The sequence below is a fragment of the Stegostoma tigrinum genome, chromosome 1, assembly GCF_030684315.1.
Source record: "Stegostoma tigrinum isolate sSteTig4 chromosome 1, sSteTig4.hap1, whole genome shotgun sequence".
Lineage (NCBI taxonomy): Eukaryota > Metazoa > Chordata > Chondrichthyes > Orectolobiformes > Stegostomatidae > Stegostoma > Stegostoma tigrinum.
The window spans coordinates 139,275,037-139,297,556 of NC_081354.1; the positions used below are offsets into that span (position 1 = coordinate 139,275,037).

General features: G+C 41.6%; 1 protein-coding gene across 1 annotated transcript in view; it reads right to left on the reverse strand.

Moving 5' to 3' along the window:
* LOC125461500 (myosin-IIIb) overlaps positions 1–22,520 on the reverse strand; it is a 157,001-nt gene that overhangs the window by 77,452 nt on the left and 57,029 nt on the right. Inside the window, exons 5-7 of the mRNA XM_048550397.2 lie at positions 6,279–6,381; positions 5,293–5,449; positions 3,315–3,417 (exon numbers count right to left, since the gene is read on the reverse strand). Coding sequence (XP_048406354.1) covers positions 3,315–3,417; positions 5,293–5,449; positions 6,279–6,381 — 363 coding nt within the window. The remainder of the gene's footprint in view (positions 1–3,314; positions 3,418–5,292; positions 5,450–6,278; positions 6,382–22,520) is intronic.

Below are 22,520 nucleotides of genomic sequence, written 5' to 3' on the forward strand. Positions count from 1 at the left end.
TAAAGACACTGCCAAACAAGCAGATTCAATGTGGCAACTAATCAGCAATCTTATGTAGAGTAACTGCTGGTCTTCCCCCATGAATTAGTATTTTTGAGAAATGTCTTGATGGGTGCAAGACAAAAAGGTTTGAAATTCTGGGGTTTTTTTTTCCCCCCAAGCTACAAAGTTCTGTATGGCCACGTAACTATTTACTCTCAATCTTTTTTATATGGCCATTAGCTACACTGGGGCAAACCAAGGTGATGCCAATTGCGTAACTCTCATCCAATGGACTCACATACCGTCAATAAATGTCAGCCCCCAATTCAAAAGTCTGATAACTAATCTTCTACCCTTCAGAGATGCAGAGAGAGTTGAGGGTCAGTAGTTGAGGGGGAAGGTAGGGGTTGAGTGGGTGTTGGTAATACATGACCCAATATTCAGAGAGCAGAATTTAACCTGCGCTCACAAATGTTGTCTAGAGTGGGATTACACCTCAACCTTCTAAATTCAACCAGCACAAACAACACTGAACTTAAGAGCATTCTCTTAATTATTTTTAAGTTTCCATTTAACTGTTTTAAAAGCAAAAGAATTAAGTTATTAAGTACAGAAAAACGTTAAGTCTGCATCTACAATATCTTGTCTGGTGCGTTAACTTTCGCAAAAACACACTACAGGTACCAAAATGCTCCCTCAGTGTGGCAGTAAATACATGTAGTTGGATCAGATGGGTTAGGTTGCTCTTGTACAGAAAAATCAAAAGCAGAAAAAAAAAAGTGTGCTTCGGAAGCAACCTGTTAAGTCTAAAATTAGTACACAATTCACAAGTCTTAATTGGGCACTAGGAATGAGTGGAAAAACATGTGTGTGTAAAATAGGATAAAATTAAGTGCATATGTATCCTTAGAATTTCTTCAAATTGTGTTCAAATATACTGAACATCTGCCACAGATATTCATTGCAGAAAGGTCAGATTTCTAAAACATGCTACACTTTAATGTTACAGTGAGCCTTACGACTGTTGTAGGAAAAGATTTGGAAAGGGTTATAAGAGATAGGATTTATAATCATCTAGCAAGCAACAATTTGATTGGAGATAGTCAACATGGATTCATCAAGGGCAGGTCGTGTCTCACAAACCTCAGTTTTTGAGAAGGTGACCAAGCATGTGGATGAGGGAAGGGTAGTTGACGTAGTGTACATGGACTTCAGTAAAGCCTTTGATTAGGTTCAACATGGTAGGCTATTGGAGAAAATAGGGAGGCATGGGATTGAGGGAGATTTAGCAGTTTGGATTAGAAACTGGCTTTCTATAAGAAGGTAACGAGTGGTGGTTGATGGAAAATATTCAGCCTGGAGTCAGGTCACTAGTGGTGTGCCTCAAGGATCTGTTTTGGATCCACTGCTGTTTGTCATTTTTATAAATGACATGGATGCAGGCATAGGTGGATGGGTTAGTAAGTTTGCAGATGACACTAAAGTCAGTGGAGTGGTGGAGTGTGGAAGAATGTTGCAGGTTGCAGGGAGACTTGGATAAACTGCAGAATTGGGCTGAAAGGTGGCAAATGGAGTTCAATGTGGATAAATGTGAGGTGATTCACTTTGGGAAGATTAATAGGAAGGCAGAATACTGGGTCAATGGAAAGATTCTGGGTAGTGTGGATGTGCAGAGGGATCTTGGTGTCCATGTACATAGATCCCTGAAAGTTGCCAGGTTGATAGTGCTGTTAAGAAGGCTTATGGTGTGTTAGGTTTTATTGGCAGAGGGATTGAGTTCTGGAGCCGCGATGTTATGCTGCAACTGTACAAAACGCTAGTGCGGCCTCATTTGGAATGTTGCGTGCAGTTCCGGTCTCCCCATTACAGGGAGGATGTGGAAGCATTGGAAAAGGTGCAGAGGAGATTTACCAGGATGTTGCCTGGTCTGGAGCGAAGGTCTTATGAAGAAAGGCTGAGGGCCTTGGGTCTGTTCTCATTGGAGAGAAGGCAGCTAAGAGGGGATTTAATAGAGACATACAAGATGATCAGAGGATTACATAGGATGGACAGTGAGAGTCTTTTTCCTAGGATGATGTCGGCTTGTACGAGAGGGCAACCCTTGGAGAGCAGCCCTTGGCAAAATATCTAGGCTTGTGCTGACTGGTGGCAATTTATAAAAAAGCATGCCACACAAATGAACATCTCCAATAGGAGAAAATCTAACCATGCCCCTCAAGTTTCACTGGCATTCCCATCACAGAATCCTCCAGTATCAACATCCTGGTGGGTCATCTGTGATCCAAAACTGAATTGGACTAGTCATACAAAGTACTGTAGCAAGTTAGAGGCTAAGGATCCTACAGCAAGTAGCTCAACTCCTGAATCCCCAAAGCCTGTCCACAATTTGTAAGACACAAGTCAGGAGTGTGGTGGAATACTACCTTCCACTTGTCTTTACGTGTGCAACTCCAACCATAGTCAATACATTTGACACCATCCTACTGATTGGCACCCATCCATAAACATTCACTCCCTCCAACCCCGACAGTCAGTAGCAGCAGTGTATAGAGATAGAAAAGGATGCTTCTTCACATGGGGCAGTCTACGCAGAGAGGTCACAGTTTTAGCTAAGGTGTAGCAGATTTAAAACAGAGATGAAGAGAAATTACTTATCTCAAAGGATCATGAAACAAATTCACTAGAGTGCAGCAGATACTGGGGCATTGTATAAATTTGAGGAGATAGGCAGATTTTTAATTAATGGGCTGATAGCTAATGAGGAAGGGGCAGGAAAAAGTAGAGTTGAGGCCAAGATAAAATTCTTCGCGATCATATCAAAACAGCAGAGCAGCTGAATTGCCTGCTTCTGCTCCTAGTTCTTACGTACCATTTACAAGGTGCACTGCAGACATTTACCGAAGCTCCGCAGGCAGCACCCTTCAAACCAAAAGTCACTTCCATCTAGAAAGACAGAAGCAGCAGATACAAGGGAACACCACATCTGCAAGTTCCCCTCCAAGGAGCTCACAATCCTGACTCACCTGGCTCCTTCAGGGTCACCGGGTCAAAATCCTAGAATTTACTCTGTAACAACATTGTGGTTCTACCTACAGCAAATGGTCAGGCACTGGTTGAAAGCAAGCAGCTCAACAATACCTTCTCAAGAGTAACTAAGGATGGGCAGTAGATGCTGATTCATCCAGTGATACCACATCTAATGAATGAATAAAAATTCCTGAAGAGCATCACAGATCTCTGATTTGGATACACCTATTTTATTTGAACACAAGACATGAACATTTTAACAACTAAATTACAGTCCTGAGATTTCTGGAAATGCAGCTGTTTACCTGCTCTAAAAAGCCAACCATATCCAGGGCATTGCACACTTCATTATACTTCTTGCTCCAGTCCTGGATGGTTTCAGCTGCACCATATTTGTGATTTAAATACCTAGGAAAAGTTTGGATTGTGATATAATAATAGGAAGGAAAGAAAGCAAGATTACAGATTATTTCAATTCTGTATATTCTACTATAAACATAACAGTTCAAGTTGAAGGCCATATTGAAGCCATAACAGAAACCGCTGGAAAAGCTCAGCAGCATCCGTGAAGAGGAAATCAAAGTTAACATTTTGGGTCTAGCGACCCTTCCTCCGAACTGACGGTAGTTAGAAAAATATCAGTTTATAAGCAGAAGATTTGGGGGCCGGGGGGGTGCAGGAGCAGGAGATAAGGAGTAAACAACAGTTGGGGATAGAGCCCAAAGTGAGAGAACAACAACTGGGTAGAGAAAGCAATGGATAATGAACTGGATAGGAGGGTGAATAGTGATTAATGGGAACTGGGTTGTTTGTAATAGCAGACTATGTGATAACAAGATAATATAATAAAAAGTGTGAAGCTGGATGAACACAGCAGGCCAAGCAGCATCTCAGGAGCACAAAAGCTGACGTTTCGGGCCTAGACCCTTCATCAGAGAGGGGGATGGGGAGAGGGAGCTGGAATAAATAGGGAGAGAGGGGGAGGCAGACTGAAGATGGAGAGTAAAGAAGATAGGTGGAGAGGAGAGTATAGGTGGGGAGGTAGGGAGGGGATAGGTCAGCCCAGGGAAGATGGACAGGTCAAGGAGGTGGGATGAGGTTAGTAGGTAGGAAAATGGAGGTGCGGCTTGGGGTGGGAGGAAGGGATGGGTGAGAGGAAGAACAGGTTAGGGAGGCAGAGACAGGCTGGACTGGTTTTGACATGCAGTGGGTGGGGGGGGGGGGGGGGGAGAGCTGGGCTGGTTGTGTGGTGCAGTGGGGGGAGGGGACGAACTGGGCTGGTTTTGGGATGCGGTGGGGGAAGGGGAGATTTTGAAGCTGGTGAAGTCCACATTGATATCATTGGGCTGCAGGGTTCCCAAGCGGAATATGAGTTGCTGTTCCTGCAACCTTCGGATGGCATCATTGTGGCACTGCAGGAGGCCCATGATGGACATGTCATCTAAAGAATGGGAGGGGGAGTGGAAATGGTTTGCGACTGGAAGGTGTAGTTGTTTATTGCGAACCGAGCGAAGGTGTTCTCCAAAGCGGTCCCCAAGCCTCTGCTTGGTTTCCCCAATGTAGAGGAAGCCACACCGGGTACAATGGATGCAGTATACCACATTGGCAGATGTGCAGGTGAACATCCGCTTAATATGGAAAGTCATCTTGGGGCCTGGGATAGGGGTGAGGGAGGTGGTGTGGGGATAACAAGACCTGGTGTGTCAAGGTTAAGATAAGGGCATGGGATTGCTCAAGCCCTAAAGTTACTGAACTCTATATTTTGTGTGTAGAAGGTTGCAGGGTCCCCAAGTGGAAAATGAAGTGTTGTTCTTCCAGCTCATGCTGAGCTTTGGTACAGCACTGCAGCAAGCCTGAGACAGAGATGTTGGCCAGGGAACACTGCAGCTCGTCAAAGTGGCAGGCAACCAGATGCTGAGCATTTTCTGTAGACTGAACACAAAAAATGGTGTTCTGCAAAATGGAAACCCAGTCTACACTTTGTTTCCATCCATTCTGAGGAAGGGCCCCTCAACCAGAAATGTTAACTGATTTCTCTCCATAGATGCTGCCAGACCTGCTGAGCTTCACGATCAATTTCTTTTTTTTGTTTCTGATTTACAACATCTGCAGTTCTCTTGTATTTTTAATATGGTATAATGAAGCCTTTCGATATAACCTTTAACTGGAACAATGTTACATTAATAAGGTGCCTTTCAGAGTTCTATTAAAATAGCGACCTACCTGACATTAAGAACAAATCTAAAACTAACACATGGCACACTGCTAAAATAAAAATATTACCTGTAAAACTTAGGGTCCAGGAGACCATAAACTTCCTGGTCAGCAGCAGATATTCCAGCAAACATATAGTAGAATATATGAAAGTTTCTCTCGCCTTCATCCTGATGTACAACCCGGGATTTCTCCAAGAGGTATTCATTGATTTTAGCACCTTTCACTAAGTAAAGAAGTAAAGCTTCAAGTAACACGTATTACAGTCAATATCCAATTTATCAGACAGAATCAGAAAAACATTATGATCTGGTCTTAACTCTGGCTTTCAGAAGAACCCTAAATAGTCCAGTTCTTCCTCATTGTATTGGGTAGGGATGGCAAAAAGAAAAAAAGTTAAAACAAAAACATACAAGTTCGAAACAAAGAGGTGCAGAAATACAGCAGGGTCCCAATAAGTAGGGGGCTATAAATAATTTCCATTTTTGTGCATTTATTACATCAGTAAACTGCTGGGTTTTAACCTGACTAAAAAACTGTGCAATGCAATTACAGAGCAGTCGTAAGTTTCCACCAGGACATTCACTTCAAGTTATCTTATTGCCAAATGGAGAAAAATACCAGCCTGCACTCAGCCTGGCTGAACAACCATCAACACCACATGCAAGAGGCACAAGTGTTACATAACTGAGTTTGTCAAATTCTTTTTAAAATCATTGTTCCAATGTGAATTCCCAGTTAACCCGAGAACATGGGGGACAGCTTTCTTCTTGAAGCTATTACTTGACCATTCTTGATGGCAGTTAAAAAATTCAAATATTTTGGATCTGAGCAGAGATAAAGTCTGGAATGGCTGGGAGCATTAAATTAACAAAAAAAAAATGCTAGAAATATTCCCCATTTTCTATTTTGGCCTCAGGTTTCTAGTATCTGCCATATTTTGCTTTTACATCTGGAGATATCTGTCAATAAAGAGTCAGAACAGAATATATTCCAACCAAATATCAGCTCTTGTCCTTCGACTGGAATCAGGGGAAACAGATTGACATTTTTACCTGCAGTGTTGTGAAATCTCAGTTGAATGTATTTCCCAAATCTACTGCTGTTATCATTCATCACAGTCTGGGCATTTCCAAATGCTTCCAGAAGTGGATTCATCTACAGGAATAAAGTTATGTTTAAATTAAAATCTGAAATTCAAAAAGTTTTGGCAAAGATCTGTAGCTCGGGTTGTGGGCGAGGTTGTTGACATGCTCGCCCAACTGGCTTGTTCTAGTTCAGACGTTTCGTCGCCATGCTAGGTGATAGCATCAGTGCAGCCTCCGATGAAGCAATGTTATTCTATTCTGCTCGGAATATATACTGTCTGGTCTGTCATGGTGAGTCATGTCATTTCCAGTTTTGATCTGTATGGGTTTGTATATAGGTTCAATTCTATATGTTTGGTGATTGCATTATGGATGAAGAACGATACCTCCAGGAATTCCCATGCCTGTCTACGTTTGGCTTGGGCTACTTTGGTTAGCCAAACATAGACAGGCATAGGAATTCCTAGAGGCATGGCTCTCCACCCATAATGCAATCAACAAACATATAGAATTGGACCCAATATACAAACCCATACAAATCAAAACTGGAAATGACACGACTCACTAAAACCAACTAGGCATTATAAATTCCAAGCATAGTAGAAAAACACTGCTTCATCGGAGGCTGCACTGATGCCATCACCCAGCACGGTGACGAAACGTCTGAACAAGAACAAGCCAGCTCGGCGAGCAAGTCCACAACCTAACATCTGAAATGTTAACTACAGAAAAGGAGCAAAAAAAAAGTGACTACTTGTTGCCTTCTCTATCTAATGGAAACAGAGTTAGAGACACACCTAGAGAGATGATGCTGCTCTTTCAGCTTGTGTACACGTCCTCAACCGTGAGGTTTATAGATGGACAGACTAGAGAGAAACAAAGTACTGGAGAAACACAGCAGGACTGACAGCATCTGTAGGGAGAGAAGCAGAGTTAACATTTCAAGCCCAGTGACCAGTCAGAACGGGACCGGAAACATTAACTCCGCTTTTCTCTACAGGTGCTGCCAGACCCGTTGAGTTACTCCAGCTCCTTCTGGTTGTGTTTCAAAATTTCCAGCAATCCCAGTTCTTTGTTTTTATTACAGAGACACTTGTTCATGTTGCTGACTCCCGTTTCAGAGCCTTTGTTGGTGTAAAGAATCTAAAGTCATCTTGACCCAGACATCCACAGGCAGTGTCATGCTCAGCTTATTCTATGGCTTCAGGTTTAGTCCAAGGAGGTTGTACAGTTCAGTGACCACTGAACTTGAAGTGTAATTGCTGCAGACATTGCTCCTGGCTGCTGTGCAGATCAGAGAAGTGGTGTCTGAGGACTGTAGGTGGGTAGCACGGTCTAACTGTCCCTCTTTCTCCCTCTGATACTGCATCCCAACAGGAACTGTGACTGGGGGTATCTGGTAATGTCACTGGACAAGCAATCCAGACATCCAGGCTAAAGCTTGGAGGACGTAGTTTCAATCAATGAAATTTAGATTCTGTTCATTAATTTTGACTATAAAGCTGGTCTCATTAATGGTGATCACAACAACTCTCTATAATTGATGATAAAGATCTATAGAGTTCACTTATTTCCTTTAGGGAAGGAAATCTGTCAACCTTACCTGGTCCAGCTGATACGAGACTCTAGGTCTACAGCAATGTGATTGACATTTAACTGCCCTCTGAAATGGCCTAACACACCACTTGGGGTAATTAGAAATGAGTAATAAATGCCAACTCCTGTGACATCCTACTCCCATGAAACATTAAATGAAACTCAAAAACTGGGGAGAGAAGAAACCTTTCAGAACCACCCACTTCCTCCAAAAGATCCAGCACCACTCCTCTGACAGAATGTTTCAATCTGCCCAGCCCATCGTACTTCCACTGGACACAAACATCACGCACACTATCGTTCTTCAAACACCCTCAAGGCATGGGCTACATGTCAAATGAGCACACAGTACTTATTTTGGGTTCTGCAGCACCAAAACCAATGGTACTTTAGAGCGAGGTTTTATGGCAAAGGTACCTTAAAAGATTTAAAATAAAGAAGCTACAAATCATTTGTGTCCACACACACACACACACACTCAAATGGGTGAGAAATCAGAAGATTGAAAAATATCATTCTAAATACTGCACATCCCAACCAATAAACAGACATTCAACTGTGTTCAAATTATAACAAACAGAAGGCCACATTAGGATACATTTGTGAAGTTAGCAGACAGAACCTGCACAGTTTTTAAAAATTAACATCTAACTTTTCTTTCATGTCAGCAGCAAAAATACTGGCCGTTAGTCTTCAACTGAAGAAATGCCATTGTCTATAAAATAGCACAAACAAAGTAAAATTGTAAATCTGGTCACTTAACTGAGGTGTAAAAATGCTAACATGGTCTTCATTCTGTGGAGCAAATAAAGGTCTGGGGAGGAAATCTGCAGCTTGAAGCTCTGCCAACAGAGGTAGCATGATTAATTCCCACAACTCAGAAGATGAATGTTATTCATACAACAAAACCACAACCAAATTGAACAGATTGCTTTTTTTCCTGATGGAATACTTGCTTCTTATAATCATGGAATAACATCACATTGAACAGGAAGAAGCAATTCTGCCTATCTAGCCTTTGTTTATTGCTGCTTTGAAAGTTACTACTGGAAATAGTTTCCACTGCTCTTTACCATAAGTGTATTTCAGGCCACAGCAAAACTCTGCCCTTTTGGTTCCTGCAGCAATAAACCTACATGTCCTTTGAACGTAGAACGCAGATCAGTACAGGCCCTTCAGCCCATGATGTTGTACTGACTGATTATTCTACTAAAATCAAACTACCGTGCATACCTTATATTTTACTATCATCCTTGTGCCTATCCAATAATCGCTTAAATGTCCCTATTCCTTTGGTCACCAACCCTTTTAGAACTCAAAACAGTAAACACCATCCTCCCGCAACAATGTTGGAGTATTTCTGTCAAATCTGCCCTCAAATCTTTGTTGCTACAAGAACAGTAATCCCACATAATCTTTCCACATAACTGACGTGTTGCAGTACTCGCAATGTTAACTCTTTTCTCCTCACAGATGCAGCCAGTCTTGCTGAGTTTCTTCAGAAAATTCTACTTTTGTTCTACATCATTAATTCTATTTTTGAAGTTAGAGGCCTTGACAATCATTGTATTCACACAGTCACTGCCTATTTAAATTTGTACACAAGTTTGAAGATCACAGTACATATTGTAGCACAAACCTCAGTGTTCCTTTATCAAACATCTTTTTAAAATCTACACACAATCAATTACACTATCACCAACACTTAGTTTATTAAAATCTTCAATCAAGATAGTCAAGCACAAAAAATTAAACAAATCCATTTTCGTTTGTTAAACTGCATTCTTTCAAATGCCAATTCCCATATCCCTAGATTTCCTCTAACAGTGTAGCCAGCTTCGTTGATTGATTTATTGTCATGCATACAAAAAGTCAGTCAAAAGCTCTGTTTGCAAGCGGTACAGGCAGATCACAGCAAGCAAAGGATGTACAGATCAAAAAGACTTAGAGGCTTACTGGTTACAGAGCAGGCTACATTGAGGATTGGGTCAATTGAACAGTCTGATAACAGCCAGAAAGAAGCTGTTCCTGAACCTGCTTGTACATGTTCAGGCTTCTGTATTGTCTGCCTGACAGAAGAGGTTGTAGGAGAACATCAAAGATTCATCGCACCCAAGTAATGTCAGCCACATTTCCCCGGCAGCAAGTGGTGTAAATAGAGTCCATGAATAGAAGGTCAGCATCTGTGATGGCCTGGGCTGTGCTTACCACCTTCTGTAGTTTCTTATGGTCTTGGGCAGAGCAGTTGCCATACCAGGCCATTATATACCCAGACAGAATGCTTGCAATAGTGCATCTGTAGAAGTTGGTGAGGAACCTTATGGACATGCCAAACTCCCTGAGCAGCCTGAAGAAAAAGAGGTATTGTTGTGCCGTCTTGACTGTCACATCTACGTGGGAAGTCCAAGACAGGTCGTCAGTCTGAAGAACTTGATGCTCTTCACTCTCTCAACCTCAGTTCCACTGATATGGATGGGGGCGTGTTCTCCTCCTTTCTTTCTGAAGTCAACCATCAGTTCTTTAGTTTTGGTAACATTAAAAAGCAGGTTGTTTTCATTGCACCATGTCACCAAGCCCTATGTCTCCCATCTGTAGTTTAACTTATATCCATCCCACTACAGTGGTGTCATCAGCAAACTTGTAGAAATTGACACAGTCATAGGTGTACGTGGGCTACAAGGTGAGGACGCATCCTTACGGAGGGGGAGGGTAGGTGGGGGAACTCCAGTGCTGAGTGTTATTGTGGAGGAGGTGCAGTTACCCATCCTCACTGATTGCAGCCTGTGGGTCAGAAAGCTGAGGATGTAGTTGCAGAGGTCGGAGCCGAGACCACGGTCATGGAGTTTGGAGATCAGTCTGGAGGGGATAATGGTGTTGGAGGTGAAGTTGTAGTCAAGGAGGAGTCTGACGTAGGTGTCTTTGTGTCCAGGTATTCCAGGGGTGAGTGCAGGGCCAAGGGTATGTGGCTCTGTTGTGTCAGTAGACAAATTGTAGGGGATTAAGGCAGGTTGGGAGACTAGTGCTGATGTGGGCCATGACCAGCCTCTCAAACCACTTCCTGATGATTGAAGTCAGAGCTACTGGGACAGTAGTCATTAGGGCATGCTGCATGTGTTTTCTTGGGTAGGGGGATGATGGTGATCTTCTTGAAGCAGGTGGGGACTTTAGTTTGTCGGAGGGAGAGGTAGAAGATGTCGGTGAACACCTCCACCAGTTGGTCTGCAGGGGGCGAGTGCTCGGCTAGCGACACTTGTCAATAGTTACCAGATTTATTCCTCTTCCATTTTTCCTAAACAGTGGCAAACCTTCAGTCCTCTGGCATCTGATCTGCTGTGGTCAGTTCGCTCACCAAGCTGGTTCATTAGTTTACCAGATGTTTCATTGCCCTGCTGGGTAACATCATCAGTGCAGCCTCCAAATGAAGCAGTGTTGTGTTTTCCTGCCTAGTATTTAAATTCTGGGGTCCGTTGGATTTGTTCACCTCATTTCCGGTTTTCCTTTGCAGTGGTGTATATATAGGGTCTAGCTGGGTTTATTGATGGCCTTCTTGGTGGAGAACCAGACCTCTAGAAATTCCTGTGCTTGTCTCTGTTTGGACTATCCTAGGATCCTGGTGTTGTCCCATTGGAACAGGTGGTTCTCCTTATCCGTGTGAATGGAGACGAGTGAGTATCGGTCACGTCTTTTTGTTGCTGGTTGGTGTTCATGTATTCTTGTGGCCAGTTTTCTTCCTGCCTGTCCAATGTAATGTTTGCCGCAGTCCCAGCATGGAATCTGGTGCGCATCACACAAACAACAACTACTGCACACCCTGACAGACTCCTCATGCTACCATACATCAAGGACACATCTGAACTGACTACAAGACTCCTACGACATTGGGCATCAGGGTAGCACACAAACCGATGTCAACCCTATGCCAACTGTTAACTCGAACCAAAAGACGCTTTACCCACTACAGACAGACCAATGTGATATACAAAATTCCACGCAAGGACTGCAGCAAACATTACATTGGACGGACAGGAAGGAAACTGGCCACAAGATTACATGAACACCAACCAGCAACAAAAAGACAACCCAATACTCACTCATCTCCATTCGCACAGATAAGGAGAACCATCTGTTCAAATGGCACAACATCAGGATCCTGGGACAGGCCAAACAGAGACAAGTGCGGGAATATCTAGAGGCTTGGTTCTCCACCAAGAAGGCCATCAATAAATATGTAGAATTAGACCTTATATATACACACCACTGCAAAGGAAAACCGGAAATGAAGTGATCAACTCCAACTGACCCAACAGTTTAAATACCAGGCGGGAAAACAAAACGGTGCTTCATCAGAGGCTGCACTGATGATGTTACCCAGTAGGGTAATGAAACATCTGCAAAACAGCAAACCAGCTCGATGAGCCAACCAACCTCAACATCCACAACCCGAGCTACAAATCTACTCAAGAACCTTGGATATTTCTCCCATATCCAGAGAGGACTGGAAAATTGAAGTCAGAGTCTCAGCACTTTTCACCCTCCCTCAGTAAACTTAAAGTGCTTGCCATCTATGCCAGGAGACCGGTCATCTGGCCTAATGCCAATTTTTAAATATCTTCCTTCCTCATTTGTCAGAAAAGACCAGCAGTTAATTAATGGAAAGCTCAATGTCTTCTTCAGGTACATACATAGTACAAAAGGTGGCGAAGGGCACATAGCATTATTTGAGGCCAAAAAGGGAAACTACACATGGAGGCAGGGCGGGCAGGCTAAAGGTGGTAAGTGAACACTTTACATCTGACTTTACAAAGGAGGTGGTTGTGGCATGGATCATGGTAACAGAAGGAAGCTCTGTCACAGAAGTGGTCAAAATTAACAAGGAAGTGGACTTGGATCACTTTTTTGGCACTTAAAGTTAACAAGGCACTGAAACTGGATGAGACGCAAAGGATTTGAAGGAAGTGAGGGTAGAAACTGCAGAGCGATTTCTGGGCATAATCTTTCAGTCTTCCCTGGCGGTGCCAGAAAACTGGAGAATTGCAAACCCAACAGCCTTGGTCTAAAAGGCCTGGATAAGTCTGTAATTACAGACCATTACTTTAACTTCAGTGGTAGGGAAATTTCTCAAAACAATTGAGATAACAAAGTGTAGAGCTAGATGAACACAGCAGGCCAAGCAGCAGGGGAACATGACGTTTCGGGCCCAGACCCTTCTTCAGAAAAACAAATTGTTTGGGATAGAATTAATAGTCAGATGGGAAATAAAACAGGTGATTAGGAATAGTCAGTATGGATTTCTAAAGGGGAAATCATGTTTAACTGATTTGAAGGTTGTTGTAAAGGTAACAAAAAGCCTCAATGGAGGGCAATGTTGTTGATGTGGTGTACATGAATTTCCAGACGGCATTTGATACAGTGCCACACAAACTTGAGGAAGGTTACAGGTCATGGTCTAAAAGGGAAAGTAGCAAAATTGGCTGAATGATAGGAAATAGAGTAATGGTTAATGGACATTTTTTTTGGGTTGGAAGGAGGTTTGTAGTGGAATTCTATGGGGTTGGTATCTGGGCCCTTGCTTTTCCTGACATTGATGATCCGAATCTTGGTGTAGAGGGGATAATTCCAAAGTTTGGGAATGACATGAAACTTGGAAGAATTATAAACTGTGAGGATGACAGTGTGGAACTCCAGAAAGAGCAGAGATAAGTTGGTGGAGCGGGCAGATATGCAGTAATAATAGTACAAAACAGAAAAGTGAGGGGTGATGCACGTTGGTAAGAAGAACACAGCCAATACAAAACAGGGGTACAATTCTAATGCGAGTACAGGAGCAGGGGAAACTGACCATATATGTGCATTGAAGGTGGCAGAAGAGATGCAGAGAGCAGTTAATAAAGCATGGAGTGTTATTGGCTTTATTCATAGGAGCATAGAGTACAAGATCAGGGAAAGGGGTGTTGAACATGTATAAGGCACTTATTAGAGCTCTGCACAAGCACTGTGTATAGTTGTTGGGGCAACATTAAAAGGAAATACGGGAACACATTAGACAGGGTGCAGAAAAGAATGGTTTCAGGTATGAGAAATTTTGTTTAGAAGGATAAGAACATAGAGCAGCAAAACCCAGAAACAGGCCCTTTGGTCCACCATGTCAACGCCAACGATAATGCTATTCTAAACTAATCCCATCTGCCTGCAATGGTCCATATCCCTGTATTCCCTGTCTGCTCACATGTCTGTGTAAAAGCCTCTTAAACATTGCAACGGTGCCTGCTTTTACTACCTCCCATGGCAGCAAATTCCATATACTACCTTCTGTATAAGAGCTTCCTCACACATCCCCATTAAAAAAAACTTTCCCCCTGTGAAGTGAAGAAATTGGCATGGCCTTCCGTAGAGAGAAGGCAGCGAAGAGGAGGCTTGATAGAGGTTTTTAAAGTCATGAGCCAGCTGGATACTGTAGATAGGGAGAAGCCTCGGTTGAACCATCCTTCACTAGACTTCAGGGAGCATATTCCAGAGCCTAGCTACCTACTTTGGGAAAATGTTTCTCTTGCATCACTTTTGTTTTTAAAAAGTATTACCTCACACCTAAATCTCTCAATCCTTTCATAAGGGGGAACATTTTCAAGAAGTTTATCAGATGTCCTCTTGGCCTTCTCCTCTACAGTCCCAATTAGTCTAATCCAAACTGAAGTTTTTCATCTCTGAAACCATTCTTGTTGACCTCTTCTGCCCCCTCTTCAAAGCATTCCCATCCTTTAAAATGTTGCATCTGGAATTGTACACAATACTCCAGCTAAAGTCTAACTAGCATCTTACACAGATTCAGAATTAACTTCTTGCTCCTAGACTCTATACACCTATTATTAAAGCGGAGTATACTGTCTGCTTTATTAACAGCTAGCTCAGCCTGTCCCATCTATCTTTAATGACTTTTGCCCATATCACTTAAGGCAGAATCCTTTGTTTTATTCTGTATCTCCACATTTTTCCTACCAAAATACATCACCCACAATACCCCCCACACCAAATAACTGCCACCTATCTACTCAGTCCACAAGTTTCTCAATGCTGTTCTATATCATCTTCCTCACAGTTTACAATGCTCTCAAGTTATGTATTATCTGCAAACTTGGTAATTTTTCCCTGCAGACCAAGACTGCTTTACTTTTAAAAAATATGCAAAGCAAGGGTCCCCGGGGGAACTTCTCCTATAAACCTTCTTACAGTCCCAAAAATATCCATTAACCAATGTTTGAGAGCAGAGTTAATGCTTGCAGTCCAGTAGGCATTTGTCAGAACTGGTTTGAGATCTGATGAAGGGTCACTCGACCTGACATATTAACATGGCCTTTCTTTCAACAGCTGCTGCCAATTTCTCCAGCACGCTATCTAACTTTCAGATTTCCAGCATGTGCCGTTCTGTGGTCAGAGATAATGGGAACTGCAGATGCTGGAGATTCCAAGATAACAAAGTGTGAAGCTGGACGAACACAGCAGGCCAAGCAGCATCTCGGGAGCACAAAAGCTGACGTTTCGGGCCTAGACCCTTCATCAGAGCTCTGATGAAGGGTCTAGGCCCAAAACGTCAGCTTTTGTGCTCCTGAGATGCTGCTTGGCCTGCTGTGTTCGTCCAGCTTCACACTTTGTTATGTGCAGTTCTGTATTGAGTTTAGTGTTCCATTATCCATTACTATCAACTATCCACAATTATGACAATGCTATTATGCTATTGATTGGTATTACGCTAAAATGCTTGCTGATTCTTCGTTAACCCTGTGTTAACATTTACTTCATAACAAAAGTGGTTGCCATAAAGGAGCCTAGAACATCAAAATATAAAAAGAACTTTACCAAAAACTTTTTTTTAAATAAAAGCCATAAACCTTGTTGTAACTTGTGTCTTGCTTGTCAGCAACATTAACAAAGAAGTACTGCAATTAAAAAGCTGGAAACACTCAGTAGATCAGACTGCATTTCAGGTGTGGTAAAATGTTCACACCCAAGTTGTGAACTTGTTTGTTCAATTCAGAGATGGTGTTCGACATGCTCAAGGATTTTGTATTGCTGGAACACTGAATGAAGCTGGTCCAGGGTGCAAAATATGACTAAATTAATACTTTGGAGTTTACTTACAGGGCAGGAGGAGACAGCAAATATGGAAGAAACAGTTAAATGACTCATTCCACATGCTCTCAAACACCACATTATAATTTCCTTTCTGTTATTCTGCTACTTAGAAGATAGCTATCAAGACTCAATAATCTGATTAGAAGTTAACATTTCTCAAAGACTTTAGTGAGCTCTGGGCCTCTATCATGTTTTTGCAACACAGCACAGTTAGTTTACTCTACATTTGATTTATACATTTCTTCATCTTTGAGTGAGGACTATGTTCTGAAAGGTGCACTCTTTCAGGTGTTTACATTAGACATTTTAACATTAAATGTGGGCCTCAGTAAAAGTAATAAAAGAAGCAAAGTTTGTTAACAGCGAGTGGCTGATATTCAAGTATTAATGTTCATGCAGAGCACCTAATCAGAAAACTTCTTATAATTTAACATGTTATTGTCCTGTTCAAATAATACTTGCAAATATTACGATGTTCATTTAAGGTTGGGTCTAGCCTTTGCTCATGGTTACACCAGTAGCAGTAAGAGAAGCTCGAACAATCAAGAGAGTCTACCCAAGAATGAAAAGTCAGGGTAGGGGAGATGGGAAAGGGAAGCAGATGGAGGCATTCACAAGAGCAAAAAAGTGGGAGGAATTTTGATTGCAAATAATTTGTGAAAACTCACTGATAATAACAGTAATAATGGGAATGTTGTTTTCCGATGCCAAGGCACTGCAGGCAAAATGTTAAGATTAGCATTTTAACTAAAATACCACTGGTTACTTCGGACTGCGCGTGCATAATAAGAAACCAATTTTTGAAATTTAGAAGTTCTCATTTGTTTTGCAATACTTTTCTGTGATCCTGCATACCATTTCTTCCAAATATCTTTAATTGATGTTTGTAAATATCTTTAGCAAAAGAAGAGACACTGTAGGGAATACACGTGTCCCTTGGTGCCAGCATGTGCAGTCATATCATACCTGGAACTAGTATTCAGCAAAAACATGAACTCTGAAAACTGCTTACAGCCATCCGAACTTTGAAGTCCCATGAACTGAAACAGATGTGGAACCAAAAAGTCTTCGCTTAAAGGACTGGAGGTTAAAAAAACTGGAATTTTGCAGCCAACAGTCAAGTGACTGCACTTTCTGCTGGCCTGGAGAAAAGCTGACCGTAGACACCCAGAACTCAAAGGCATGGATTTCACCTTTCTGAATATTAATTTCATCTTGGGTGTCAGCTGCAGAAACCAGCAACTGTGACATTATGAAGGAAGCTAAGCAAGCAGGTTGAAAAAGTCTCTCAATTCCAAAACAGAAATTAACAAACTAGTTACAGTTTGAAAAATAACTTCAAAAAAAGTGCAATAAAGAACATGTTAGCCCATCATTAAAAAGCATTAAAATGTTTTAGGAAGTTTTTCAACATTGAGAAATTTGAAATTCCATAGGTATCAAAATTAATTTTCAGGGCCAAAGAAATGTCCAGTTATAGTTATGAACTTAGTACATTTTGTAAGTAAAACGTTCATCTCATTCATAAAAGCCCTACAGCATGAAAATAGGTCCTCCAGCTGAACAAGCCCACACCAATCCTCAAAAAGCATCCCACTACCCTTTCCATGTAACCCACCTAGTCTACGCATCCCTGAACACTATGGGCCATTTAGCACGGCCAATTCCTCTAGCCCGCACATCTTTGGAGTGTGGGAGGAGACCAAAACACCCAGAGGAAGCCCACGCAGTCACGGGGAGAATGTGCAAACGCCACACAGGCAGTCAGTCATCGGAGGGTGGAATCAAACCTGGACCCCTGGTGCTGTGAGGCAGCAGTGCTAACCACTAAGTCACTGTGCCGCCCTTTCTCGAAAACTCCCTTGCTTTTGAATTTTACCTTTTACATTTGAGTTCAACGAAACAACTTTTTCCAAGGTTTTTGCATAGATACGAATAGTATAAATAATTGGGGCTAATTTCAAATCAATAATTTCTTATTGATGCCCAAACGTAAAGATTTCAATAATATACCCTGTGGAGGGCATGAAAGTCATAGGCAACAACTTTGCAGGCTTAACTGCTCATTTGCAGACTCCAGAAGTTCCTGTCAGTTTCACAAAATAATGACAGCAAAAGCTGACACTTTTCCAGTCATTACAACTGGAAAAATCTGTAAAACGAGACAAGAAAATGTAATCCACTATCACATTACATGAGTTATACGTGCAAAACAATGCACAAGTTTTAATTGTGCAACTCCTCAAACTACTTTGACTTTACACGTTTAAAGTATGAATGAGGAAAAGGCCTCAAGTAACAAAATAATTTTTTAAAAAGGGCCTCCTCTTTACAAAATAAAAGTCCAAGACCATGGGAGTGAATTTCGAATCATTATAATCCCAACCATACAGATCATGATAATCTATTGAATCTACAGACACGAGGAAGGGTCACCAGACCCATAGCACTAACTGATTTTTTTTTTCTTCAGACATTGTCAGACCTGCTGAGCTTTCCAAGCAACTTCTGTTTTTGTTCCTGACTTACTGTTCTTTCAGTTTTTAATAAGAATCACAATACCAGTTTTTCCAGTTTTTCTGAGTTCTTGGCAGAGCTTTTTCAGTTGGCAGAATTCTGTCCAAGCTCATGGGCCTAGAGCCAACAAAGGAAGAGAATCACAGGGCCACATCTTCATCTAACACTGACACACTGTCATATGACAGTAATTAAAGATCAAAGAAAGACAGGAACTCAGACACTTGTGTTACACTCTGGAACGACAGCCACAAAACATTACTACTTATGGGAAAAGGGACTGCAAAGCAAATAAAGATTCAAGTTAGTTCAACTGGGTTTTGCTCTATGCTTTGTTCTATCTGCTTTCAGTAGGTGGGGAAAAACCTTTGCAGCTATAACACTCAAGGTGAGAAAAAGGGTAAAGAGTACAGGACAAACTATCTCACGCAATCCCTGGGAGCCCTGGTGTATATATATCTTGAGTTCAATCAGCTTTCTGCCATCAAAACATTAATACTCCACAGTTTCTTTTTAAAAAACTTATTCTTGCTTAAGAATAGGAATTTTCATTTTCAGAATTTAATTCTACTTTAAAGGGAACCCTTTATTCCCCTTTTGTAGTGTATAAAAACAGGAGTGACTTTTATAAAAAGCTACATTCTTTTAGTGACAATCGGGCTTTTCCCCAAAGTCAGTGGTCAAACCACAATTAAATTTACTGGCTTTGCAATTTAAATTGAGAAATTCCCATACCTTTCATTGCAGCCATTGTCTTACTTTGTGCAAACAGTTTAAAGAAGAAGAAAAGCCAAAATTCCTTGAACAATAATTGCATAGGTGTAATTCACACTGCAATCCTTTTTCAAAAGGACACAATTTGACAAATCAGATCAAATCTGCCAATGGACACAAAAAATGGAAGGGCGTTCATAAAATTATGACCCAACGCAGAGAGTGTGTGTTGGGGGAAGATTTCCTACATGTCAGTGGTGATACCTCAAAGCTCACCCAATATTTGACCTCATTGTCATTGAGACAATGAAAGTTGGACACCATCAGCACCTCGGGTAAAAGTGAATAAAGGGGAGCTGAAGAATAGCTGGGGGGTGGGGGGGGGGGGGGGGGCGGAAATCACTGGGATTAGGAAAATAGGTGACCAAGAGGCAGGAATGGGGGATCTGAGTGAGAACGGGTAGCAGCAGTTAGCACTAGCCCACATTCTCTCAGTCTGGCGGTGGGAAGAACACACTTGCTCCTTTCAATAGCATTTAAACCTCTCTGGTTGCAGTCTAATTGCCAGCTTCCTCCAACTGAGCTTCCTCACTTTTCACACTTTCCACCCATTTCAGTAGGTCAAAATTACTCCCAGTTTCTCAGCCTCAACTTTAGAATAGCACATCTCACTATAACAATGACCTTCAAGGCAAGCAGTTTTTATTCCAATGCAAAACTAAAATATTGAAGAATCTTGGCAGATCTGGCAGGATTTGCAGTGAGAGAAAAGCAATTAACGTCAGATCAAAGGGAACTGAAACAGTTTTGCATTGGAGGCTTCAAACAGGTGATGTGCAAGTAAAGAACCTATGTGAAGGACACAAAGCCCGTTACAGACATGGGGCACTGTACCTTCCTTTATTAGATCTCAGCAACAACGGAGCACATTTCAAGCTCATAGAAACATTTGAGCAGGCATAGCCTATTCAGCCCCTTGAGGTCACTTCACCATTTTAGATCACGGCTACCCCATGTCATATCTCCATGCTGTCTTATAACTCTCAATGATCAATATCTTGTTACTTGTGACAATCTCTGTCTTGAACTTGGATAATAAAGCTCTGAGGTACTGAATTCTAAAGATTCACTAGTGAAGAAGTTCCTCCCCACTTCCGTCCTGAATGGCTTGTTATTTATGGTGAAACTTTGCCCCTGGTTCTAGGCCCTACAACCAGAAGCAATTTTTTTGCTTTTAATCCCTTCAAGAATTTGTTTGAGTGTTTGAATAAGATCGTCTGATTATTCTAAACTCCACGGAATACATGCCTGCTCTCCCAAGATATTCCCACTATTGCAGGAATCTGGTGAAATGCAGCTGCACCCAATCTATGGGAAATACATCATTCCTTCGGCAAAAAGGACCAGAGTTGCACTCACTATTCAAAGTGCGGTGCTATATAACTGGAGTGAGATTTCTTTTTACTCCAGCACTCCAATGCCCTAGCAATAAAGATGAACACATTGTTGTTGTGCCTGTATGTTAGCTCTCAGTAACATGTGAACAATGAAATCTTGGTCCTTTCGGACATAATCACTCTAATCTATCATTTAGCAAAACCTCTACATCCTCATTCCTCCTACCAAGTGAATAACCTCTCACATTCCATTTACCATGGTCTTGTCTACTCACTGATCCTGTCTAAATCCATTTGGAGCCTCTGAATCCTCATAATTCACATTCCCACCAAGATTTGTATCTGACACAGAGGATATTACAACAGAGTCTGCACATCCAAATCATTGGTATAACTTGTAACTGGAGCTCAAGCACAGATCTTTGCAGTACTGAACTACTCACAGCCCGCTAGCCTCTTTCCAATCTCTCTTTTCTGCCTGTTAATCAACTCTCAATCCACACTAGCACATTAACCCTAAACCTATGCCCTTTAACATTTGCTTACTAACCTCCTGCTTAGGAGGTGCTGTTCAAAATGCTGTCTATTTCCTGATCAGAAGTCTGCTCAAATTCCGGTTCCAGATGTAAAAGGAAAGGATAATTTGCAATAGGCCAACAATTGAGAGTAATTTAATAAGCTGTGTCAGATCTGCCTCTAAACATGAAAGTTTCAGATTCACACACTTTTGTTACAGAATATGAAGCAGTTTGAACATTATGAATCAAGTGGGCAGTTTCTTCCTACAATATCCTTCAAATCAACTCCAGATTACTGTGTGGGTATTAGGCTACAGGCTAGTGTGGGAACATTTGCTGGGAAAAGTTCCATAAAAATGTCTCCAAGTCCCTGCACTGACCTGCAATCCCTGAATGTGCAAATTTCAGAATTAAGATACTCAAAAGAAAAAAAAAGTGAACATCCACTACATTTTCATGGAACCAAAATTCAGTTAGTAGATCTAATTTAAGGTAGAGAAGCTGTGTGTTGTACATAATGGACACTATTACTGTATCACAGTGAATTATAATAACACAGCACTAGCTACAATAAAATACAGAATGACAACCCATGGGAGCAACTAATGTAAATTTCTTCTCTGCTAAAATAAACATACACAATACGCAAGCAGCTTTGTTGCAGTTTGGTTGCATGGAAATATTTAACTTGCACACTAGTTTATGTTACTTATTGGCAGCTGAATTAGTTCACTTCTTGGAATTTCGTTTCATCAAGACCACAGTGAGAGGAAATTGAACAGCCATTTCAAAAGACTGACAAGGCAACCTGGGAAGAACTGTTTGGTTTTTAAAATTTTTTTTTTGGTTTTCAAAATATTTCACAGCCTTTCTGATATTAAACACACACTAATGGAAACAAATTCAATTAAAAAAATTAAAATAGGAAGCGAAGAAATATGAAAACAACTTACATGTAGAAAGAATGCAAAAAAGGCAGGAAATTTGTTTAAACAGTTAATTCGCTCAGTGTTCCAGAATAAGCACACCATTAAATCATAGGATCCCTACAGTGTGGAAGCAGGCCATTTGGCCCATTGAGTGCAGTGACCCTCCAAAAAGCATCCCACCCAGATCCCTATAATGCTGCATTTCTCATGGATAATACACCTACACTGCACATCTTTGGACTGTGGAGGAAACTCAAGCACGTGGGGGAAACCCAGAGGAAAAAGCCACCTCTACACTACAATACTGTGTGCAACATAGTGTAACCATCTTGATGCTCATGTCGAGAGACTCCTGGTCAAATCAGTTGGGTAAAGGGAGTTGCCATTACTAATTAGCCGGTTGTATCTGGA